General features: G+C 40.4%; 1 protein-coding gene across 2 annotated transcripts; it reads right to left on the reverse strand.

Moving 5' to 3' along the window:
* Positions 1 to 9,474: 9,474 nt before the first annotated feature.
* Positions 9,475 to 17,117, reverse strand: LOC309875532 (histamine H3 receptor-like). 2 transcript variants are annotated; one of them, XM_082755082.1, is made up of 3 exons: positions 16,334 to 17,117; positions 14,728 to 14,852; positions 9,475 to 13,206 (listed from the first exon to the last, which is right to left on the reverse strand). In XM_082755082.1, the coding sequence occupies exons 1-3, from the start codon at positions 16,620 to 16,622 to the stop codon at positions 12,424 to 12,426; spliced, it is 1,197 nt and encodes a 398-aa protein (XP_082611208.1). In that variant the 5' UTR covers positions 16,623 to 17,117; the 3' UTR covers positions 9,475 to 12,423. The 2 variants fall into 2 exon arrangements, with proteins under 2 accessions (XP_082611208.1, XP_082611207.1); XM_082755081.1 differs by having other exon boundaries at positions 14,728 to 14,894.
* Between the last annotated feature and the right edge of the window lie 4,091 nt (positions 17,118 to 21,208).

Here is a 21,208-nt window from a genome sequence, read left to right on the forward strand (position 1 = left end):
TGTAGACATCCCTTAAGTTTGGGGACCCCTCTTTGTCATTTATGAGGTTTTGGACAACTATAGAAAAGAATAATATAACGATGCCGTGGCATTATTTCATGACTAATGAATGCATCCCACATTGTTTGAAGCTTTCTGCCTGAATAACCTCATGCTATCATTTGGTTCTCCTTTGGCGGAATTTTAGTCACACATTGCACAGTGTTCACCAACACTGTGAAACACAGACTGGCAGCTATTCATTCTTTTTCAAGTCTTCCAAGGAAACTTTGCACTTTCCAAGGAAACTTTGTTTCCCCTACTCAGTTTTAAGCAGCCATGTCCCTCTTGTACTTCCTCCTACCACGTCTTCTGCTTTAAGAAAAAGATAGTTTTGCTTCTTCTTTCTGTTCCTCTAACAAAACTGCACAGATGGAGAGAGAATTTTGCATACACAGAAGTAAGATGAGAAATATGAGATGTTTAGAGCAGTTAAGGAACAGAGAAGGCAAAGAAGGTGCCTTTAAAGGACCAGCAGCTTCTGTTACTGGAGCACCCCTGACCCCAGCAGAGTGGTGATGGGGTACCCTAATGACCACTCATCTGCTCAGACAAAGCTGTTCCAGGGCAGCCTCTATCTCTTTTCTCTCCCCTCAAAGCAAATACCACAAATGCATTCACTCTTGACCAGCAAATAGATGGATTATAGGCCTGAAAGCTCCTGACACAACATTCATGTCATTCATCTGAGGTATTAAAAGAGAGGCAGTATCATTTGGCCATAAATTGAAGTAGGAATTTAATGAAAGTTTGCAGGACAAAATTAAAAATAAAAATAAAAATAAAATAAAAATAAAAATAAAAATAAAAATAAAAATAAAAATAAAAATTGTAAAGCCTCAAATTTAGTGAAAAACCAAAAGAATCAGAGAATATCACCAAACTTTGAACTCATGGGTCTGAACAGAATCATAAGTTAAGCATATCTGCCCTCAATTCTTGTTGTTACATACAAAGAAAATTTAGAATTTGAGCCCTTGCAGGACTGGGACATCCAGGTTCCTCAGTGGGTACCCAGCTCTTGAAAGTTGCCTCCTGGGCATGGTGTCACAAAGCTACCTCAGATCTCTGCCCTCCTTTCTCTGGGGCAGGGTACGGCTTTCAAACTCACCTCCTAGCTGTGGAGCAGTTTTCCCTTATTAGAAAAGCTAAATTGGATACTAAGTGCCCTGACTGTCAGCGAAGCACAGCTGATGGCAGGAGCCACCGGGGCAGTCTGAAGCACAGTGCTCCTCTCTGCAGCCTGCTGCCCCACCGCAGGCTCACCAGCAGCCCTTCAGGTGGCTGGGCCATGGTGGCAGCTTTCCTTTCAATTAATAAATCTAAACTCGGAAGAGCTGTGGAGAGGCAAGAATTATTCAGGGCAGTCAAAGGGGACAAGGCAAAGGCTAATGGCCTGAAGCAAGAAAGACAGACAATCCGGGATGAAAAGATCCTAGCAGCAAGGTCAGCCGAAAAGCACCCACGGGAGCTCTTACACTGGTGAGTTTTGCTCTGGGAGGGTCAGGGGGAGGAAAGAGGGGAGTCGATGGCCTGTGTGAACACTTTGTGGTTTCGAGTGCAAGAAATAAACAGTCTCAGGCCAGGAATATTAATCACTACAGGCAGATTTTAAGCTGCTCCACTGTGGGTGAGGCAGTCCCCGCTTCCCGACCTGACCATCGAGCTGTGATATTATTAGCAATGTGAAAATCCAACATGCACTTTTCCCCCTCAGGTCAGGCAGTTTTATAAAAGTAAACAATATTTTGACCAAATGAGGTGTAGCAAAACTCCACTAGAGGTGACCAACAGTACTGGCTTCACACCAAGTGCAACATGAACAAAATGTACTCCTCAGAAGGAGCTACAGTATCAGTGTTGTTCCCCTCCTGCCTCCCAGTGGTACTGGAAGCCCAAAGTCCCATCAGCAGGAAAATCAGTAAAACCCCTATTTTCAGTCTGTGAGCCCAATCAAATTAGACTTGAGTTTTCCCTAATAAGCTTTGCCCTGGTCAGTGCAGGACCAGAAGAAATCTCCTTAGATCCATCGGAAAGCTCATTGCCCTCTCCAAGCTGCTCATGGTTTTATGCCATATTTTAAAAAACAAAGCAGCTCCTCAGTTCAGCATCACATGTTTTTGCAGGCTTATTATCTTGGGAATTTGCTCTCTACACTGGTTTCTGAATGGAGTTAGGTCTGCTTTTTAAGGCTTAAAAGCTCAAACAGGTTTAATCTTAACCTTCTCCTTGTCCTCCCTGCACAGATGTGTCCTCCCACGGTACCAAGGGAGAACAAATCTAGTGGCTGCACGAGAAATAACTTGCACAGAGGCAGCGACTCTGGACACAGCACAAATCTCAGAAGGAAATTAAAGTACCTTTTTGGTGCAGTTTTGTTTTAAATTCTCCTTTCTTCATTCTCTTGTACATGTAAATTCTTGTAACAGGGAAGACATAAACCTGCATGCTGGATGGGAGGAATATAAATATATAAAGATAATACGTCATTAAGTAAAAGTAACAAATGTTTACACACAGATTCTCAAAGGACCCTGTTTCTAATTCCTCCAACATGATTGGGAGGAAGAGAGCTACACTAAGTATAAGGTTGTAAAAGGAGGTGAGTCAATGCTGTTTGCTCATATCAGGATACACAGAGCATACAGGCCTGGTACAAACATCAAGAAAGGGGCAACTGCTCGGGCAAAACACAGCAAAGAAAATCCGATGTATAGTAATGAAAAAAATAGCAAGTACCTTATGAAATTAAACAGTGTGAAACTACTGTGAAGAAACTACTGATGGAGAACAGAATAGAAACACTGTGCCTGGGATCAGAAAAGCCAGGCAATGAGTTAACCTTAAAGAAGCAATAGCAGAACAGGCTGAAAACCGAATGATATGCATACACCAGAAACTATTGCTGAAATATAATACAAATAATGTAAACAGTTAAATTTCAGAGACTATACAGATCACTTAATTTCCATGGCATTATTCCAGAAATTAATTTGGCCTATGTCCTGTAATGCAGGCACTTGCACTGACATATTGTCTTTGCATGTACTTGAGGACCGAGTCTAGTCAGTTGTCAAAAGCAGCAGAATCAGTTGAATGTAAATGTCTCAGCAGGGAACTTCACTAATTTTAAGTCACAATTTCTCTCAGACAAAGGGCTTCATCCAGAGCTAACGATGCCAAGACCCTTAGCATGACAGAAAAAGTGGCAGAACTGAGATCTGTCCCCCCTGTGGAAATACTCCATCCCCAAAAGCCCATCTGAGCAGATCCCCATGAAGATGTCCACCGTGTAGACTGGGCAAGGGCCTACTCTGGTCTGTTTTGGCGCAGCTTTGCGAAAGTCACTGGAGGTCTACCAAATCAGCCAAGCTAAAGAACTGTCCTATAGAAAGTTATTGAGAAACATATCCAAATATTCATATCCAAAGCTGCAGCTTCTTCTTTGCTTTAATCTGACTGAAACCCAAACTGCTGACGAAGGGTCAGCTGTCAGAGAAGAAGCTGACACTTATATGCTTATGTGGTAAGCTAAAAAAGGTATTCTGCCTAACTCAACCTAAACTAAGTAATCAAACAGAGAAATGGTTGCTTTCTGCCTGGATCAGCTCTTAGACTTGGCTTCCTGTGCAGCTGCATAAGCCCTTGCCCAGGGTGACAGTGGTGCAGGACCACATAGCCAGAAGCAGGAGCGACAACAGGAAGGGTAGGAGAGCTGGACGGCTTTTTTAGCAGCAGTCCACAATTAGAATGGCTTAAAGCAATCGTGAGAACAAAGCCTTTTATATCAGAGGAGAGGGCACATTTTTTACCATGAGGCAATACTGAGGGACCTGATCTCAACTCAGTATCTTTTTTCACAGGCAATAGAAAGCTTGTTTTAAATGCAGAGCACAAGGCAGTTTCTATGCAGAGCAACTTAGGAAGAAGTCCTGCACTGACTGATGATTATCTGTATGACTAAACTCTTCCTTCTTTGTCAAAGTAATAAGCCCTTCCACTAATCTTTTCTACCGCAAAGTAAATATTAGATTTAATATAATGGATCTAGTGGCATTTTTAGCAGAAAGGTGCTGGTGCGATATCATGTAGTATTGTACATACCAATGGCACCTTTTGAAAAATCCATGGATTTGCAAGGTTTAAAAAATACTGTGTAGCACTAGTGACATCTGCAGGAACAAGTCAGTTGGAACAGCAAGAGGAAAATATCCAAAATCAGGCTTTGATGAGAGGAAAACGAGCAGATGCATTCACAGCGCCTGCCTTCACAAGTGCACTGGGGACAAACAGGGCCTCTGAACTGCTGCCTCAGGAGGTAAATCGGACCCCATCTCTAAGCTACTTTCTGGAGGAGTTTCTCATTTCATTGCCAATATAGGTGATTAGGGAAAGCTGGCCTCCTATTCTATAAAATGCTTACGTAGAAAGGTGACTGCACTCTTTAGCAGGAGTGAAAGTAAAGGAATAATCTTTCTTTAGAAGAGGGTGAACCAAGAGATATCAGCATGAAGGAGGCAACCACAAATCATCATGCCTTGCCCTACAGAAGATGGAGGAAAGGGAGCAGCTAATTTAAAATTTTTCCGTAGCTCAAGAGAGAAAACATCAATGAAGAGTCACTATTGGTTACATCGAGTTTTGTTGCAACTGATAGGTCTAACAAATTTTTTTCTTTAAAGATAGGGCGATAAAGAGGAGTTCCCACAAATTTAAAAAAAAAAAAAAAAAAGTATACTCAAGATAAAAACTTTGGGCAGAGTTGTTTGTCAAGGAGAGCAAAAGAGTGAGAGAATATGCACCCAAGTGAAGATCAGAGCACTGTGCAGTTGCCTGTGCAAACATTTACAGGCAAGTAAGTTTGATCCAGCCTGAACTATAATAGCCAGATCCTGAAAAATAAAGAGCTAGAGGGGAAAAATCTTTGTACTGTAATACCTAGATGTGGTGATGTAAGGAAAGAGACAGTCAGCTTCTTTGATTTCCACTCTGTTCAAGAAAGCAGTCTCTTCCACACAGTAAAATAAATAAAATAATAATAATAATAATACAGCTTTACCTTCCTTCATTGTATGATGCTGTTCCAGTTTTGCCACACACAAAGTCAGCCATGTTACTTTATACTATTTAAAAGCTATTTCTAACTTCATTATCACTGCTGTGAAAACACTGTTTTTAAACCAAAGGAACACGTGTAGAAAAACGGAACAGATGAGCTGATTTTTTCTGCTCTGGATAAATTTGTTGTGTTTCTTTTCTTAAACTTCCTTTATTTCTGATCTTAGTTTTTTTGTTTTTGTTGTTTTTTCCTTGCTTTGTTTTTTTTTTTTTTTTTTTTTTTTCACATTATGTTTTAAATAACAGTTTTGCAAGAACACTTGTTTTCCACCTAAAAATAACAGCAGCCCAACAGCAGGAAGACAACGAATGGTGAAATTCTTACAAGGCAAGGGAAGGTATTTGTGGTTATGATAAACTGCTAACTTACTAACAACAGGTTTTACTCAGGGGATATTTGATTTCTGTGTAGATCTCCTAAAGAGAAAGATATCTTTAGAATATAGGAAATTAAAAAGAAAATGGTAAGACAAGTGAGAACAGCAATTGGTTCTGAGACACTCGGAAGAGCTGTACCAGTGCGCTTGGGGGACAGCTGAGCAAAGCACACAGAAACACGTGCCACAGCAAGGACAGGGAGGAATATCTCGTTGAGAAAATCTTAATGAAGATTGATTATTGAAGACTTGCTCCAAGGCCCAAGGTTGATTTTGGGTGGAAGGGTCCAGGTGAGTTCAGCCATTGCAGCAAAGGTCTATTTGATGGTCACAGGACTGTCACACAAATAACAGTAAGACTCAATAAGTCTTCAATAATTAATCTTCATTAAGATTTTCTCAACGAGACATTCCTCCCTGTCCTTGCTTATTTTGGTTAGAGCCCAAAGAAGACTTTTTATGAAGGACTATACCATTGTTCAATAATAACACTTAAAAAGCCATCTTTCCAGAATTCAGATAGATTCATCCTAAAGCAACAACAACAACAAAAAAAGTGACACTGTCTTATATTCAACTCCAGCTTTGGCACCTAGATACACATCTGAGTTTTGTTTATAAAAACCTTTTCTTCGTACATTTTCATAGCAATTTTCAATAAAAGTATGTACTCTAAAGTAGTACTCTGATATTTTTCAAAAGGATTTAAAAAAAAAAAGAAAAAAAAAAAGTGTCAGAAAGAAAGGAAGTTGTATGGCCATTCTCACTTGCCAAATAATATGTGAAAAATCCTATACTATTCTGTCAATCCAAGGGAGAAATGAAATTTTCATTGAATGTAATATCACTTTTCCCTCTAACCAGCATACTTAAGCCTTTTTGTCAGGACAGACCTCTTAGATTGCAAGATCCAAGCCCTCACCAGCACATTTGTCTGGAGGCACTGGCTGATTGAGCCCCCCAGACACAGGGACAATAAATTGCAAATAATATTATGCAAATGGTACTGTGTGTTAAAAGTATGCTTTATATTGACTAACTTGTCTTCAGTGGTAAAAAGAGAAACTGAGAAATTAAGATGTATCTCTTTTTTACCTGAGCTCAGCTGTGTTTGTAGGTCTACTTTCCTCCTGTTGTTTAAAAAAAAAAATAAAATTCTTCAACCACTATTCTTCTAATTTCCTTCAAGGGGAAATTTCCATTTAGAATTTTCCAGGTTGACTTCCCTCTTCCAAGTTCATTACTGTTTTAGGCTCTTACTTTCAAGGACACGAACATTTCCTCACTCTGCCAACAGCTTTGCCTCCAAGGTCCAATTTCCCCATCACCCAGGAGCTCCTGACCTCTCCAGCCATTAACTTGATGTAGTAACAGAAAAGCTCTTCGGTTACCCTTTTTTTCAGATAATATACCAAGTAAGAAAACTGCACAGCACCAGAGGAATCACCTACGAAACAATAACTGCTGAGGTCTAACCATCCAGTAGCTTTATTATGGTTTTTCTGCTCTAACAGATCACATCACACTACTGGGTGTGTGGGGTGATAAGCTGGCTTTGAGGCTAATTTGCAACCAGTACCCTAATAATTCATTTGGCACACAGTTTCTTGCAACACTGGGACTTTTTTGTAGGTGACCCTTCCAGTACCTGCAGATCTCATGTGCCTCACCTGAAGCACTGACTCCTTGTTTCTGTTATCTTTTAAGCATCAGTGCCACAAAGCATTAGTTCAACTCACACAAAGTGTCAGCTACACCAGCTTCCTGACAGCTACACCAGCTTCCTGACAGCTTTGTTTCTCTTTGCATTGCACAGTTGGTTTTTTATTTATCTATTTATGGGACTACATTGCCCATGAGTTCAGGGCAGGTGTAGGGAGAATTTCATACCATCAACACTTAGATTTGCAATGTGGCTTACTTGTGCAACCTCCACAGGGAATCATGGTTCACAAGAAATGGTGATCAACAGTGTCAATGGAGTACTCCCATGATCATACCTCCTTGGATTAAACCCTCCCTTTGACAGTTCTCAGTATTTCTTCTGCTTGGCTAAAGGATAAAGCATACAATTTACACAGGTCCTGAGTCTTTCTCTGTTGAAAGTTACTTCTACATCAGAAGAATAGGGAGAATAACCTAGCCCCTCACTTAAGCCATTCAATTCTTCCCACCCATCAGCTTCTTTCTTAATTCTGAATCCCACTAACCATAGCTCACAAAATGTGGGGAAGACAAAAACAACCAGATTGACAACTTACTTCCAATACAGTTAAAAAGGCTGCCAAAAACAAGCCAGGGGTATTATTGAACTACCTGTCTGTGCCTCTGAAACAAAGCATGAAACAAGAAGCACTGTCCAGGTAGAGTACATGTAACTATGTTGGAAGCTTCCAACATGCCAAGTAAGCCCAAATGGAGACAGAGTTAAGTGCTTCACCATCCTTCCAAGGACCTTGTGCTCAATATATGTTATTACCCAAATTTAACTCAGTCTATTGCTTTTTTTTTTTTTTTTTTTTTTTTGAGTTCCTTGCTCTTCTTGCTCTTCCCAGGCCTTGCACAGGGCTCTGCCAGAGACTTAAAGATGCCTCAAGCTGCCAAAAAAAAAAAAAAAAAAAAAAAGTCCCTGTTCATAGCAGCATTCAGCCCTAGCTCTGGCCTGTACCAGAGATCATGTAGCTATGAGATGCAAGCCAAAGAAAAGAGCAAAGAGGAGGAGGAACGAATATGTATATACATATATAATGTCATAGATATAACTGTGCGTGTCCTTATCTACACATAGCAATGGCTTCTTTTCATAGATTCCCTCTGATAAGCTAACCAGAATGAGATATTCAACTCCCTACTGCTAACGCTGTTAAAAGCATGTCTTCTTTAGCATTAAGGAAGCATTCGCACTTAAGGGTTACACAACAGGATTTTTTTGCATGTATTCAACATTACTGAATTTATAAGTTGCATTTTGAAAGAATGGTAGAAGCTTTGAAGGACAATAAGCTTGTACACTCTGCACTTAAAACAAACAAACAAACAAATAAATAACCAAAAACAAACAAACAAACAAACAAACAAAAACAGTTTGGTGTAGTGGGCACTTGTTTTTTGTATTCTGACTTGCCTTGGATATATTTCTTGATTGATAGAAGTGTCTTGGTTTTGGCTGGGCTACAATTAATTTTCTTCGTGTATGAAGTTGTGTTTTGGATTCTTGATAAAAATAGTGGTGATGACACAGTAATGTTTTAGTTGTTGCAGAGCAATGATCACAGAGAGCCAAGGACTTTTCTACTTCTCGTGCTGCCCTGCCAACCAGGAGGCTGGAGGTGCACCAGGAGCTGAGAAGGAACACAGCCAGGACAGCTGGCCCAAGCTGACCAAAGGGACATCCCATAACATAAGGCATCATGCTCAGCAATAAAAGCTAGGATAAAGAAAGAGGAAGGAGTGGACATTTGAAGTGATGGCATTTGTCTTCCGAAGAAACCATTACTTGTGATAAGCCCTCCTTTTCTAGAAGTGGCTGAACGCCTTCCTGTCAATGGGAAGTAGCAAATGAATCCCTGGTTTTGCTTTGCTTGTGTGCACGGATTTTGCTTTACCTGTTTCAACCCATGAGTTCTTGCACTTTTACCTCTCTGATTCCCTCTCCCATCCCACCTGAGGAGACTGAGTGAGCAGCTCTAAGGTACTTGGCTCCCTGCCAGGTTAAACTACAACACGTACGTATACATATTTGGTGTAAACAGATGAGTTTAGATTATCACATAATATACCATGACAAGTAACTGTGATTAAATGGTAGTTCAGCCCAGGAGGAGAATATTCAGAATAGAGATAAGTAAAATACACTAATATTATCTATATGAGTATGCACCAAATAAAACCAGAAGTTAAAAGGGACACCTGCTACTTCTCACATTTCTGTAGTGTTTATTGTTCATTTATCTGCTAGCCTTATACATACTGACATCACGATGAAAAGAAGCTATTTGCATTTTTAAAAGTTACACCTGTTTAGTTATCAAGGAACCTAGTACCTTAGAATACCAGAATTCTGTAACTAAATAACCCTTAATAGCTTGGAAACTCCATGCTGGAAGAAGATTACCTCTATATTGTCTCAGCTGCATCACCAAACAAACTATATGTAGTCATTGATGTCAGTCATTTTCTTAGCTCATGCAGCAAATCAAACACAACCTCAGCATGTAAGAAAATTAACCATTTATCATAACCTCTGACAATAGAAATAGAAGATGCATGGAAGGGGACAAATAAGATATAAAATTCACTTTTAATTGTTTCTCAGTTTCTCAGTGAATTGTGTGCCCACTGGCACCATAAACTGAGTAGGGATTTGCTCAGCTGTGGAGCTGAGTTGGTACCTGTGCATTATGTCATATTTGGAAGTCAGCAGGGCTTGTTAGATCAGCACTTTTCACAGCACACATTATAATTTTACTGGGAGTCACAAAATGATCCAGAGGGGGCTATATAAAAATGGTGGAGTTGCTCTGACCGCTGCACACATCTCCACCTGGGCTGGTAGCCACAAATTTTCTCACTTATGGAGTAAGGGCAGGCCGTACTTACTGTCTCTAGCTACAAATGAGAGAACAGCAAACAACTCCATCCATGATCAGCTGCTCAGTGCTTTCAAGGAGAGACCAGATGTCTTCCTGTATTGGAGTACTCAAACCATGTGTCTTCTGTCCTTGAGAGGCTGTGCTGCTGCTCTTGTGGGGACACAATCAGATGAGATCCAAGGAGTTTCAAAAGCTTGAAAGGTACTCTGTTGGATTATTCAGTCACAGATGCATTCTCCTTACTCTTTCTCCAATCACAGTCAGGCTATTATAGGTCTTGACTTCGTTTCTATAATGCTTTTGAATAGGAAATAATACTCTTCTATGACCTCTCAAAACTATAGCTTAAAACTTGTTTCTTGAAGAATAGATGGAGATGCACATAAATGCATCTAATACTTCTAATGCATGTAAATACTTCTAAATCCTCTTCTGCTTCATCTGAGCAGATATGTAAATTAATGCCTTTCTGCAGAGTACACCTTCTCTCAGTTTTTTAAAAGTAATCCCTATGTTCTCCCGATATCTGGACATTATTAATGAGATAAAGTAATCCTGGAATGTGCCTGAAAACAAAGTCATAAATTAACTGAATACGTTATGATAAGGGGAAAAATACTTCTGAATGCACTACAGACTGTTCAAAAGAAATGAAATAGAGAAGATATTAACTTTTGAACACTACTGACCTTATGGCAAATAACTAATCTTTATCGTATAGCTAACTAATATCAGCCATGAACACAAAAATAAGTGGTACTGCAATAGAAGATAGTATCTTCCACAATAAGAATAAAGATAACATGAATAAGTATACTAAGAAAAGTCAGGCAGAGGCAATACTCTTTTCCTTGCCAATTGGAATAGCAGAAAAAAGTCCACAAACTTTGGGGACATGTATTTATCTGAAGGACAATATATTTCACCGAAGGCTTACCTAGTTTTTGTAACTAGTTTACTCTTCTGAAAAGAGTAGTTACAACCCTTGGCTACTTACATCCATTAACCACTATAGATACAGCTGTACTTCAGCTGTACTACAGCTGTCCTCATAAAAAATTTAATTTCCTTTTATGATAAGGTCACCCATCTAGTCGATCAAGGGAAGCCAGTGGATGTAATCTTTTTGGATTTCAGTAAAGCTTTTGATACAGCTTTTCATAAGATCCTACTGGACAAAATGTCCAGCATACAGCTAGATAAAAACATCATACAATGGGTGAGCAATTGGCTGATAGGCAAAGCTCAAAGGCTTATGGCAAATGGGGTTACATCAGGCTGGTGGCTGGTCAGCAGTGGGGTCCCCCAGACCTCCATTTTAGGGCCAGTTCTCTTCAGTGTTTTTATAAACGATTTGGACGTAGGACTAGGTGTTTTGAGCAAATTTGCTGATGATACTAAACTGGGAGTAGTTGTTGGCTCTGTTGAGGGTGGAAAGGCCTTGCAGAGAGATCTGGACAAACTGGAGAGATGGGTGATCACCAACTGCATGAAGTTTAACAAGAATGAGTGCCAGGTCCTGCACCTGGGATGGGGCAACCCTGGCTATACGTACAGACTGGGCGATGAGACACTGGAGAGCAGCCCTGCAGAGAGGGATCTGGGGGTTGTGGTTGACAGCAAGTTAAATATGAGCCAGCAGTGTGCCCTGGCAGTCAGGAGGGCCAACCGTACCCTGGGATGCATCAAGTATGGCATTGCTAGTCAGTTGAGGGAAGTGATTGTCCTGCTCTACTCTGCGCTGGTGCAGCCTCACCTCAAGTGTGCAGTTCTGGGCACCATAGGACAAAAAGGACGTTAAACTGTTGGAGAGCGTCCAGAGAAGGACCACAGAAATGGTGAAGGAACTAGAGGAGAAGAGAGAGAGGAGAGGCTGAAGCCCCTTGGTTTGTTTAGCCCAGAGCAGAGCAGGCTGAGGGGAGGCCTCATGGTGGCCTGCAGCTCCCTCACAAGCAGAAGTATAGGAGCAGGCACTGAGCTCTACTCTCTGGTGACCAATGATAGGACCCAAGGGACTGGAGTCAGCTTGAATATCAGGAAAATATTCTTCACCAAGAGGGTGGTCACGCACTGGAACAGGCTCCCTAGGGATGTAGTCACATCACCGAGCCTGTCAGAGTTTAAGAAACATTGGGACTATATGGTCTGAATCTTTGTGCAGACCTGTGTGGAGCCAGGAACTGGACTCAATGATACTTGCGAGTCCCTTCCACCTTGGGATATTCTATAATTCTATGATTCAGTGTTTTTTGTTGTTGTTATAGTTGTTGTTTTTTTTTTTTATTATTATTATTATTCTAAGAAGAGCCTGATCTTAATGTTGCAAACTTTTTGGGACATAATATTTTCATAAAGGCCATTCGAAATTTATCATGACAGAGAGGGTAAAGAAATGGATTCAGAGAGGAATTGAGCCACAAAAGCCAAAAGGTAACATCGTACAGGGAGTTATGAACACAGGTTCCTTGGCAGGCCCCACGAATAATCATTAGTAAAGTATATGGTGCCCAGCAAATGGCAAAGACACAAACAATTATGGCAAGCGACTTTGCAATTTTCTTGTCCTGGTGCAGTTTTGACCTGGTCCTTGCACAGAAAGAAATAGAGAGGTCATTTTCTGGGGTTACAGAATTGGCTCTGGATGGAGATAAGCTTTCAGCTACCAAAGACTCTTTCTTTGGCCTTATGGAAGATGAAACACTGTCCTCTGCTTCCAAAGAGGAAGATGCTCCTTGTTTCAGCATGAAGCAAGATCTCCAGGACGAGCTGCTGCTCCTTGGAGGCTCAGAGTCCTGAATGCTGCCACGCCTCTGGCGCCTCTGGATGTTGTTGAAGATGTGCACGTTGAAATAGGTGACTGAGATCAGCGGCACAAAGAACTCCAGGGTGGATGCACAAAGGAGGAAGTACCAGTTGTCGAAGAACTCAGCGTGGCACTGCCCCTCCTGCACTGTGCTGCAGCCGGCCACATACTCCCACAAGAGAATTGCTGGGCAGTAGAGGAGGAAGGCAAAGACCCAGATGGACACCATCTTGACAATAGGGTTGGACATTATTCCCCGCTGCACTCTGTAAGATACCTGTGAAGGAAAAAAATAAAAATATTGTAGCTGTAGAGGCAAATATTTGAACCAAGAGAATTAGACAGATGAGCTTAGCATAGCATTTGCTAATAGAGCTGCATCTTCTCTCATCAGCTGAAGCTCACTCAGGTATGTTTAATTTATTGATGTTGACATAACAAAGGGTTGTCTATGTATCAGTCACAGTGCTAGGGTCCTGGTCCAGGCAAGGAAACATGATCATCCATCAGAGTTAGAAGTACCTAGTAATTTGGTACGCCTTGTTTGAAACATCTGCAGCCTGAATTGGCAGAGTAATTAATGTTTTATAGTTGCTCAGAGAATGGCTCCCATTCACTGACAACTGCACTGTTTTTTACAGTACTTTATGAGATATAGGACTAAATGTGGCACAGTGGTCAACAGAAATTATGTCACAAATTTAACGTGCGCCTTTGAAAAATCATATACTGCGCATTCCATGAGCACATAAGAGCAGAATCCAGCCCTGCAGTGCAGACATTAGGTGATGAAACCACAAGATCACCCTTATCTGTGTCCTGGTTTGCACTTTGTAAATGTTGAGCCTTTGGCTTTCCTGTGTAATTTCACTTAAAAGCAAGATGTTTTGGTGTTTGATTTACCAGTTTCTTTCATTAAAACAAAATTAAATAACATAAAAACATATTAATAAAAAGGCATTTATAATAAGTTCAAGTAATTATAATTAACAAAAATACAACTGATCTTTTTTTTTTTCATATGGCATCATATTGACATTCTCATAGGTCACCAAAGAGCTGCAACCGCTAGCTCAGCCCCACATTTCTCTGCCACTTCAGCCAACAGAGCAACAACTGGGAAATGCTGGCCTCCAACCTTAGTATGAACCAAAACATAAAGCACACACAAGGTGAATTGGATGCTCTGCAGAAAGCAGAGACATAGCACTCTATGCTCATCTGAAGTTTGGGGTTCTGCTTCAGACATGGAGAGGAGATTGCCTCATACCCATGGATAGTCTCTGCAGTCTGTCCTTTGGCCCACTCTCTTCCCTGTTTGCACTTGTTCCCAGTCTTCTCCAGGATCATTTGGAGCCATGTCTCAGGCCTAACCATCCTCCCTGGTGTTCTTCACTTCACCACCCTAGCCTTTTCCTCCCATCTCTGATTTAGGTTCAAAACCAAATCCAGTTTGCCTCAGATTTTCTCCTTATTTGGTCCCTTTTTATCAGCCTTTTGTCTCAGCCTTTTCACTCCTCGGCCTGTTTTCCTTAAAGCAGCGGCACAACAGCAACCTGCAGCAGACACTGTGTGAGAAGATCTGTTTGACCAGATCTGGGCTGGAGCATGCTCAGCACGGCATCTATCCACAGTATCTCCACACGCAAGCATACTTTCTCAGGGCTACTATCTCGACTAATCTGGGCCCTATACTCGCCAATAAGGCAAAAGGCTTATCACCAATATCAAGATATGGCCTTGCCAAATCCCACAGTCTTGCCACAAAACTCAGAAAGACTATAAATAGGGTACTTACAGCTTTAGTAACTGACAGGAAACGGTCATAGCTAATTAGAACAATGTTAAACACTGAAGCTGTGCACAGGAGATAGTCCATAACTAGCCAGAGCTTGCACAGGCCTCTTCCCAAGTGCCAGGTCCCTGTCAGGGCATAAGGGATGTAGAGAGGTATGCAGAACGCACCTATGGAAAGCAATCACAGAAACACCATGCAGTTGTTACAGATTGCAAACAGTACTCCTGGAAGCAAAGAGAGACAATACTTTGGTATCTAGCTGGAAATAAATAAATAAATAAATATATTGTTAAGATGTATATATAAGTTATATAAATAAATTCTTACATTCTCATGGAATCTGATGAAGACTCTGTGTATTAGATCTTAGTGCATGTTGATTGTTGCGAATAAGCTTGGGGCAAATCAGCAAAGAAGGATCCACTGAAGAAAACTACAGTATAACCAATTGTATAGTCTCTAAAAATATACAGCCAGTCCTGCAGCATTTATGCAGCATGCTATGCATCATGATTATGTTCCAAAATGTAAACTTATTGCTGTGTATCTTCTTATCTTTTATCTCTGTTAAAGATTTCCTCCCAAACACATCTACAGATACTGCTAACATAGCTTATTAATGTAAGACTGGTTAGCATTTTTACACTACAGACAATATGTTGGAGAGACTGTGTGGTGTGTGGAAACCTCTTCTACCACAGATAGCGCAGAAACATCTCTGTGCTGAAGCTGGTACATTTAAAGAGCCAGGCAGCCTTCAGTTAAACACCAAAAGCCTTCTAAAAAAAAAAAATCCAGTACTTTGAAGTACATAAAAACAAGACTTTTTTCCCTATTTTCTGGGACATTTCCCACTGGACCATCTTTTTCTTTTTTGCTGTTTTAATGGTCTGAACCCTGCAGGAACATGGCACAGTGCATTCACAGCCCCTGCCTCTTCGCCTTGCATCACCCACTAGGACTGGATCCTCTGCATCTCCAGGACTACTGCATTAACACTATGGAACAAGGAGGATAATAAGGAAAACAGATGGAAGACGCAAGCAATAGTCTGCTGGCATCAGGACAATCCCTCTGATCCATAGCCTGCACTGAGTTGCATCCAGTGAAAAGTTACAGTGGTAAAGTGCATTTCTTCTAATGTAATAAACTCATAGGCCATTAGCATTGCATAGAGAAGTAATTCATTTACCTTGATGTACCACAGAGAGCTGCATAAGGAAACAGTTACTCTGTCAAACATAAAGATCTTATGATGAGGTGTAATGAACAGTTTTACATGAGGAGCAAAAGTAAATCAGAAACTGCGGCAGAAGCCTCTTTCTATCAATCAGTATTTTTTACATACAGTAGTTGCTCCTTTTTTTCTGAAGGAATGTTAAAAGCATTTACAAGACCAAGAATGCATTACTTATCTCATTTTGATGTATCTTGAGACATAATAGGCTGCTAAAACACTTAATAGAGTTTTTACTATTCCTTACTCTTCCCCATGGCACACAGTTGGGAAATTTCTCCAAGAAGCTGCCCACCAAAATAAGGTCCCCTTTTGCCTCCTAACATTACTAGAAAGCAAGTATTACATATCTCCAGCATTGCAACTTACCCACTGCAAAGTCAGAAATAGCAAGATTGAGAAAAAAATAGTTACTCCGATGCCTGAGATTTCTGTCCATGATGAAAGCAAGGATCACCAGAACATTTCCAAGGATTGTAACCAGAGCTAGCAGCACCATAAGCAGAGCCAGGAGCACCAACACACCCGTGGAAAATGCTGAGGTCTCTGGCTGTGGAGATGAAATCCCATTACACTGTCGTATCGTGTGCAGAGTTTCAGCAGTGCTGTTGTGCATGTTGTGTAGCCAGGTCAGTTGAGTCTGGGAAGAATCTTGCATCGGGCAGATTTATCCAACAGATTGAGACAAACCTGTTAACAGGATGGGCTGAATACTGAAACATCCAGACAACTTCTCAATATTAAAATTCTAGACCACAAGATTTCAAAGCCTGGAGTCTCTCATGCTCTTTGATCTGAATGCACCTATTGGTCTGAAAACCAAATCTGTAAAAAAGATACCTCATAAGCAACAGTAAATGCACATTTTAAAGCAAGTGATGATCTCTTTTCTCTCCCGATGGCTGATCTTTATCTACTGAGGTCAGAAAAGAGTTAGTCTGAAAACAGCTCTTTTCAAAGTCAGGCAGTTTGCATATTAGCATTGTGTAAATTGTGTAAGCTGTTATACTCGCTGAATTCAGCTGAAGCTAAAAAAAAAAAAAAAAAAAAAAAGAACTAATTTTCACTTCCCTAGTGGTCAACAGGATGTAAATTACTACAATTCTATTTCTCTTACTGTAAACATAGGCACCACTGTGCTTGCTGTTACTAAACTGCACAATTAAAAACAGAGAAGTCTTACTGCTGCTGGCTACAGAGTGTCTAAAATTTAAGTTCTATTTTGCAAAATGTCACCTTTTGAAGTTATCTGAAGCAGGAAGCAAGTCTATCCCTGAAAACAGTAAGCTAAATGCCCACCCCTCATCATAATTTCATCTATTTTAGTAAAAGCAGCACAGAAGTCAGCAGACCAGGGCTGTAACTCATGCCTGAGGGTCACCAGCTTCACAGCACACCCCACAACTGGTTTTCAGACTGGGGCTGTAATGCCAGGTGCTTGACAAGATATAGGGCACAAAACAAGGAAAGGGAGGGTGGGGGAGGTGATGGAGGTGGAGGAGGGTCCTAGTGAGTAAAGAAAGAAGCAAATCACACCTCCTGGACTTCAGGTGAGCAGGCTGAAGTTTATTCAGGAAAGTGGTAGTAGTATCCCACTCAAGGCAGCTCTAAAGCACAAAGGAGCTCAGAAAACCTGCAGACCTTTAAGGACAGCTTTCTCCATGCACAACAGAAGTCCATCCCTGTTTTCGGGAAAACAAGTAGGTATACCAGGAGACTAACCAGGTTAGTTCCTTGGCTAACCAGGGAACTCATAGCAGAGCTAAAATACAAAAAGACAGCACGAGGAATATGAAGCAAAGACAGACTACAAAGAAAGAACTTGAATTGCTGCCTGGCCATGTAAGAGTGGTGTTAGGAAAACCAAAGCTTATCTGAAGTTTATGTTTGTAAAAGACAGTGAGGATGACAAAAAGACCAAGAACTTCCACCTCCACATTAATAGTAAAAAGATGAATAAGAACAAAATGGACCTGCTGCTGAACAGTCCTGGTGACCTAGTGATAGAAAAAGTAGATAAGGCTAAGGTTACCACTGCTTTCTTTGCTTCAGTCTTCACTAACCAGGTCTTTCCCACCTTTGTGTTTAGGGAGAAAATTCAAGGAAGGAATCCGCCTCACCTACAGGTGAGGACTGAGTCAGGGTTTACTTGGGAGCACTTGACCTGTTAAGAATCCATGGAACCCTATGGGCTGCACTCAAGAGTGCTGAGAGAACCAGCATCCCTGAAAGTCTTTTATCTTTTTTGAAAAGTCATGGAGATCAAGAGGGGTTCCCAATTGCTGAAAAAAGTCAAACATTACACCAATCTTGAAAAGATGCCACAAGATCCATAGGAAAGTTATGGAACAAGTCCTCTTGAAAGGCATTTCTGAGCAGCTGAAAGAAGAAAAGGTGACCAGGACACAGTCACCAATGGTAGATCATGCCTGAGCAACTTGATTGTTTTCTATAATAAAATGACTGGGTTTGCAGACAAGGGGAGAATATTTATGTGTTTTGAAAATTAAGGAAGAAATCAAATTAAATATTAAAATTTTAACATAGTCCTTCATGGGGCTGATGGAGAAATTTATGTGGTCTCTCCTTCCCTCCTCCCTGTAGAGGAAAACCACAGCCTGACATAAAGGACAGACATTAGGAGAACCACTAGGATTAAAGACTTGTCTAAGAAATAAACAAAGCTAACACCATTTCTTCCAAAATGTATGTTTTATTTGTTTTTTGTTTTGTTTTGTTTTTTTAAGACTCAAGAGGGCAAATTTAGAAAAATACTGTTGCTGTTTGAGTTGAACCTCATAGTCATAGGCCTGTGATCACAACATATTTACAATAACTATTGAACATCTGCAAAGACAGAAAAGAGTGCAAGGGCATGAAATGATGAAATGGACGCGTGAGTGGGTAAGGAGACTTTTCTTAGAAAAGCAGACTTGGCAAGGAAGGTACATTTGTGTCAGTGCATGAAAGGCATGAAGAAAAACCACCAAAAAAGTATAATAGCAGAAGCCTGAAACAGGTCTACTAGAGAGGGGAAGACTGGGGATGCCATTTTGTCCAAGATAGCTATAACATTGTGAGAACACCAACTGAGCATCTGAGTTGACCTGGGAGCAGTAGATCAATTAGAAAAATACAATGAACTCTCCAAACAATCAGGGGTGGTGTGACAAAATGGTTTGAACACTGTGGGTGCAATGCAGAACATCAAATACATTGATCTGTAGCAACTTCAGTACTCTGTGATTTCAAGTTTGTTGCACACTGTGCTTGCTCCCTGAAGAACTCTGCTTTTCCAGTACTACAGTGTGGATCCATTTTACCTAGTCAATAATTGTGTAAGGCTATTCTTTCAAAGTAATCAATACATTTAGTTTTCTTGCACAACATTCTTTTATACTGAAAGCATAAAGTTACAAAAGCAGACAATTCAAGTCTTCCCCAGCTTGGGCCTGCCTACAGCTTCTCTGTAGAACAGATGTTTATTTAGTACTCTAGTTATTCTATAAATGTTTCAAATGTGTATGTGTGGGTGGGTGGGTTTTTTTGTTTGTTTTTTTTAGAGCCTTACAGAAAAAGCACACCCTACAGAAATCTATGCCAGCACCTTAGCTCGTAACAGTGAAAACAGCTGTGCTGAATCAATGACCTCCTGAAGCTGTTTCTCTCTTTGCAATCAAGCTCACAATGCATACCACTACTTATGTAAGGCAAGGAAGCATAACAAGTTGTGAAATACAATCCTCTGCCAGCATGAAAACTGTCGAGAGAAGTCTTCAGCTCCAGATCTCTAAACAGAATATGATTTAAAAAAAAAAAAAAAAAAGTTCTTTGCTATGGTTGAGCTGTTTACATACATTCGAATTGTGCTTACAAATGAGTCCTCTGATTTTGCAACACATCTACAGCCCATTTCAAATTAGATATTTATGTCAAAAGAAGACTACTTAAATCTTCATTATTCTGTGCATTCAGTCCCTCTTTCTGTAATTTATACATTTGTGTGTATACACACTAGGAGAAAAAAAAATAGCCAGTCACTCTCACCTATCTGTGAAAGCCTTGTGCAACTTCCAACACCAAACACAAAGAAAATTTGGCATGTGGAATGGGTTATAATCAAGCTCTATTGCCCTCTCCAACACATTACCCACTCTTTCCAGCACTGCCTATTCACCCACAGTTCATTCACAGCTGCTTAAGACACTTCTGCGTCAGCTTTCAGACAGATCTCTGTGAACCCCATTCTCAAGCAGTGAATATGGCCCTCACTCAGCTATAGAGAATATCCAGCTTGATGCTGATTCAGTGGCAGAGAAAATCCACATATTATCACAGTAACATGGCACAAAGAACTGATCTAGAACATAAATCATTCTGTCGTTTCAGATTTGCCCCGGTCATTTTGATGGAATATCTTTGTACTTGCAAAGCTTTCCACCCGGGGGGGTATTGTCTGTTCTCATGCAGCCAGTCAAAGTCACAAATTCAGCATGAGCTTTGTATTGCTTGCTCTGCTAAGTCAACAGCAATGTGATCGGGAGTGCAGGATTGTCCTATCTTTTAGGTAATCAAATAGTGCACAAATCTGGCACTAAAGATCATTAAAGCATGACCAAAGAGGAAGCCACTATCAGGAGAAAAGAGCAACAACTGTTTATGTCTGTTACAATTTTGATAATTTCAAAAATTCATTACCATGGAAACATTCATTTTCTAAAAAAGATCCAGAGTTACTAACTTACATGTATGATGTCCTGCAACACCAAATATGGACAATATTATAATTAGAAAGGGACAGATATACCAGATTAGGCAGTCTGTTCACTTCCATATTGCCCAGCCTGGTAAACATAGTCACTACAGAGCACTGTGTTGTCTTCATAACACTTTCTTTAAAGGAAATAATACTGCCTCTGTGAGGATTTTACATGACCTTTCAAAAATATAGCAGAAATGCTTTTTTCACTAAAAGCTTTAGATTCACAAATGGGATATTAAAGTTTTACTCAGCACCTACAAAAAGAGGTACCTCCCTACAATGAATGTCTGTGGTGATATCCATAGAAGAGTTTTTTTCTTAATACCAGATTAAAAAGAAAAAAAAAAAAAGTACATCAAACCCACAAACCAGAAAGGACATCCAACAAAACCAAGTAATTTGTTGCACTAAATGTTGTTTAGCCTTGCATGAACCAGTATTAACAGAAAAAAAAAATCTGAAAACTACAAATCAGAGCAAGT

This window comes from Aythya marila (genome assembly GCF_965140915.1).
Source record: "Aythya marila genome assembly, chromosome: 2".
Taxonomy (NCBI): domain Eukaryota; kingdom Metazoa; phylum Chordata; class Aves; order Anseriformes; family Anatidae; genus Aythya; species Aythya marila.

What these genes read in the sequence shown, in the direction of transcription:
- LOC309875532 (XM_082755081.1), bottom strand. Translation starts at nt 16,622, where the DNA reads ATGCAAGATTCTTCCCAGACTCAACTGACCTGGCTACACAACATGCAC. An exon ending in TATTTCTGACTTTGCAGTGG is followed by an intron (nt 14,895 to 16,333) that starts GTAAGTTGCAAT and finishes TGCTTTCCATAG; the next exon opens with GTGCGTTCTGCATACCTCTC. An exon ending in TCCTGTCAGTTACTAAAGCT is followed by an intron (nt 13,207 to 14,727) that starts GTAAGTACCCTA and finishes TTTCCTTCACAG; the next exon opens with GTATCTTACAGAGTGCAGCG.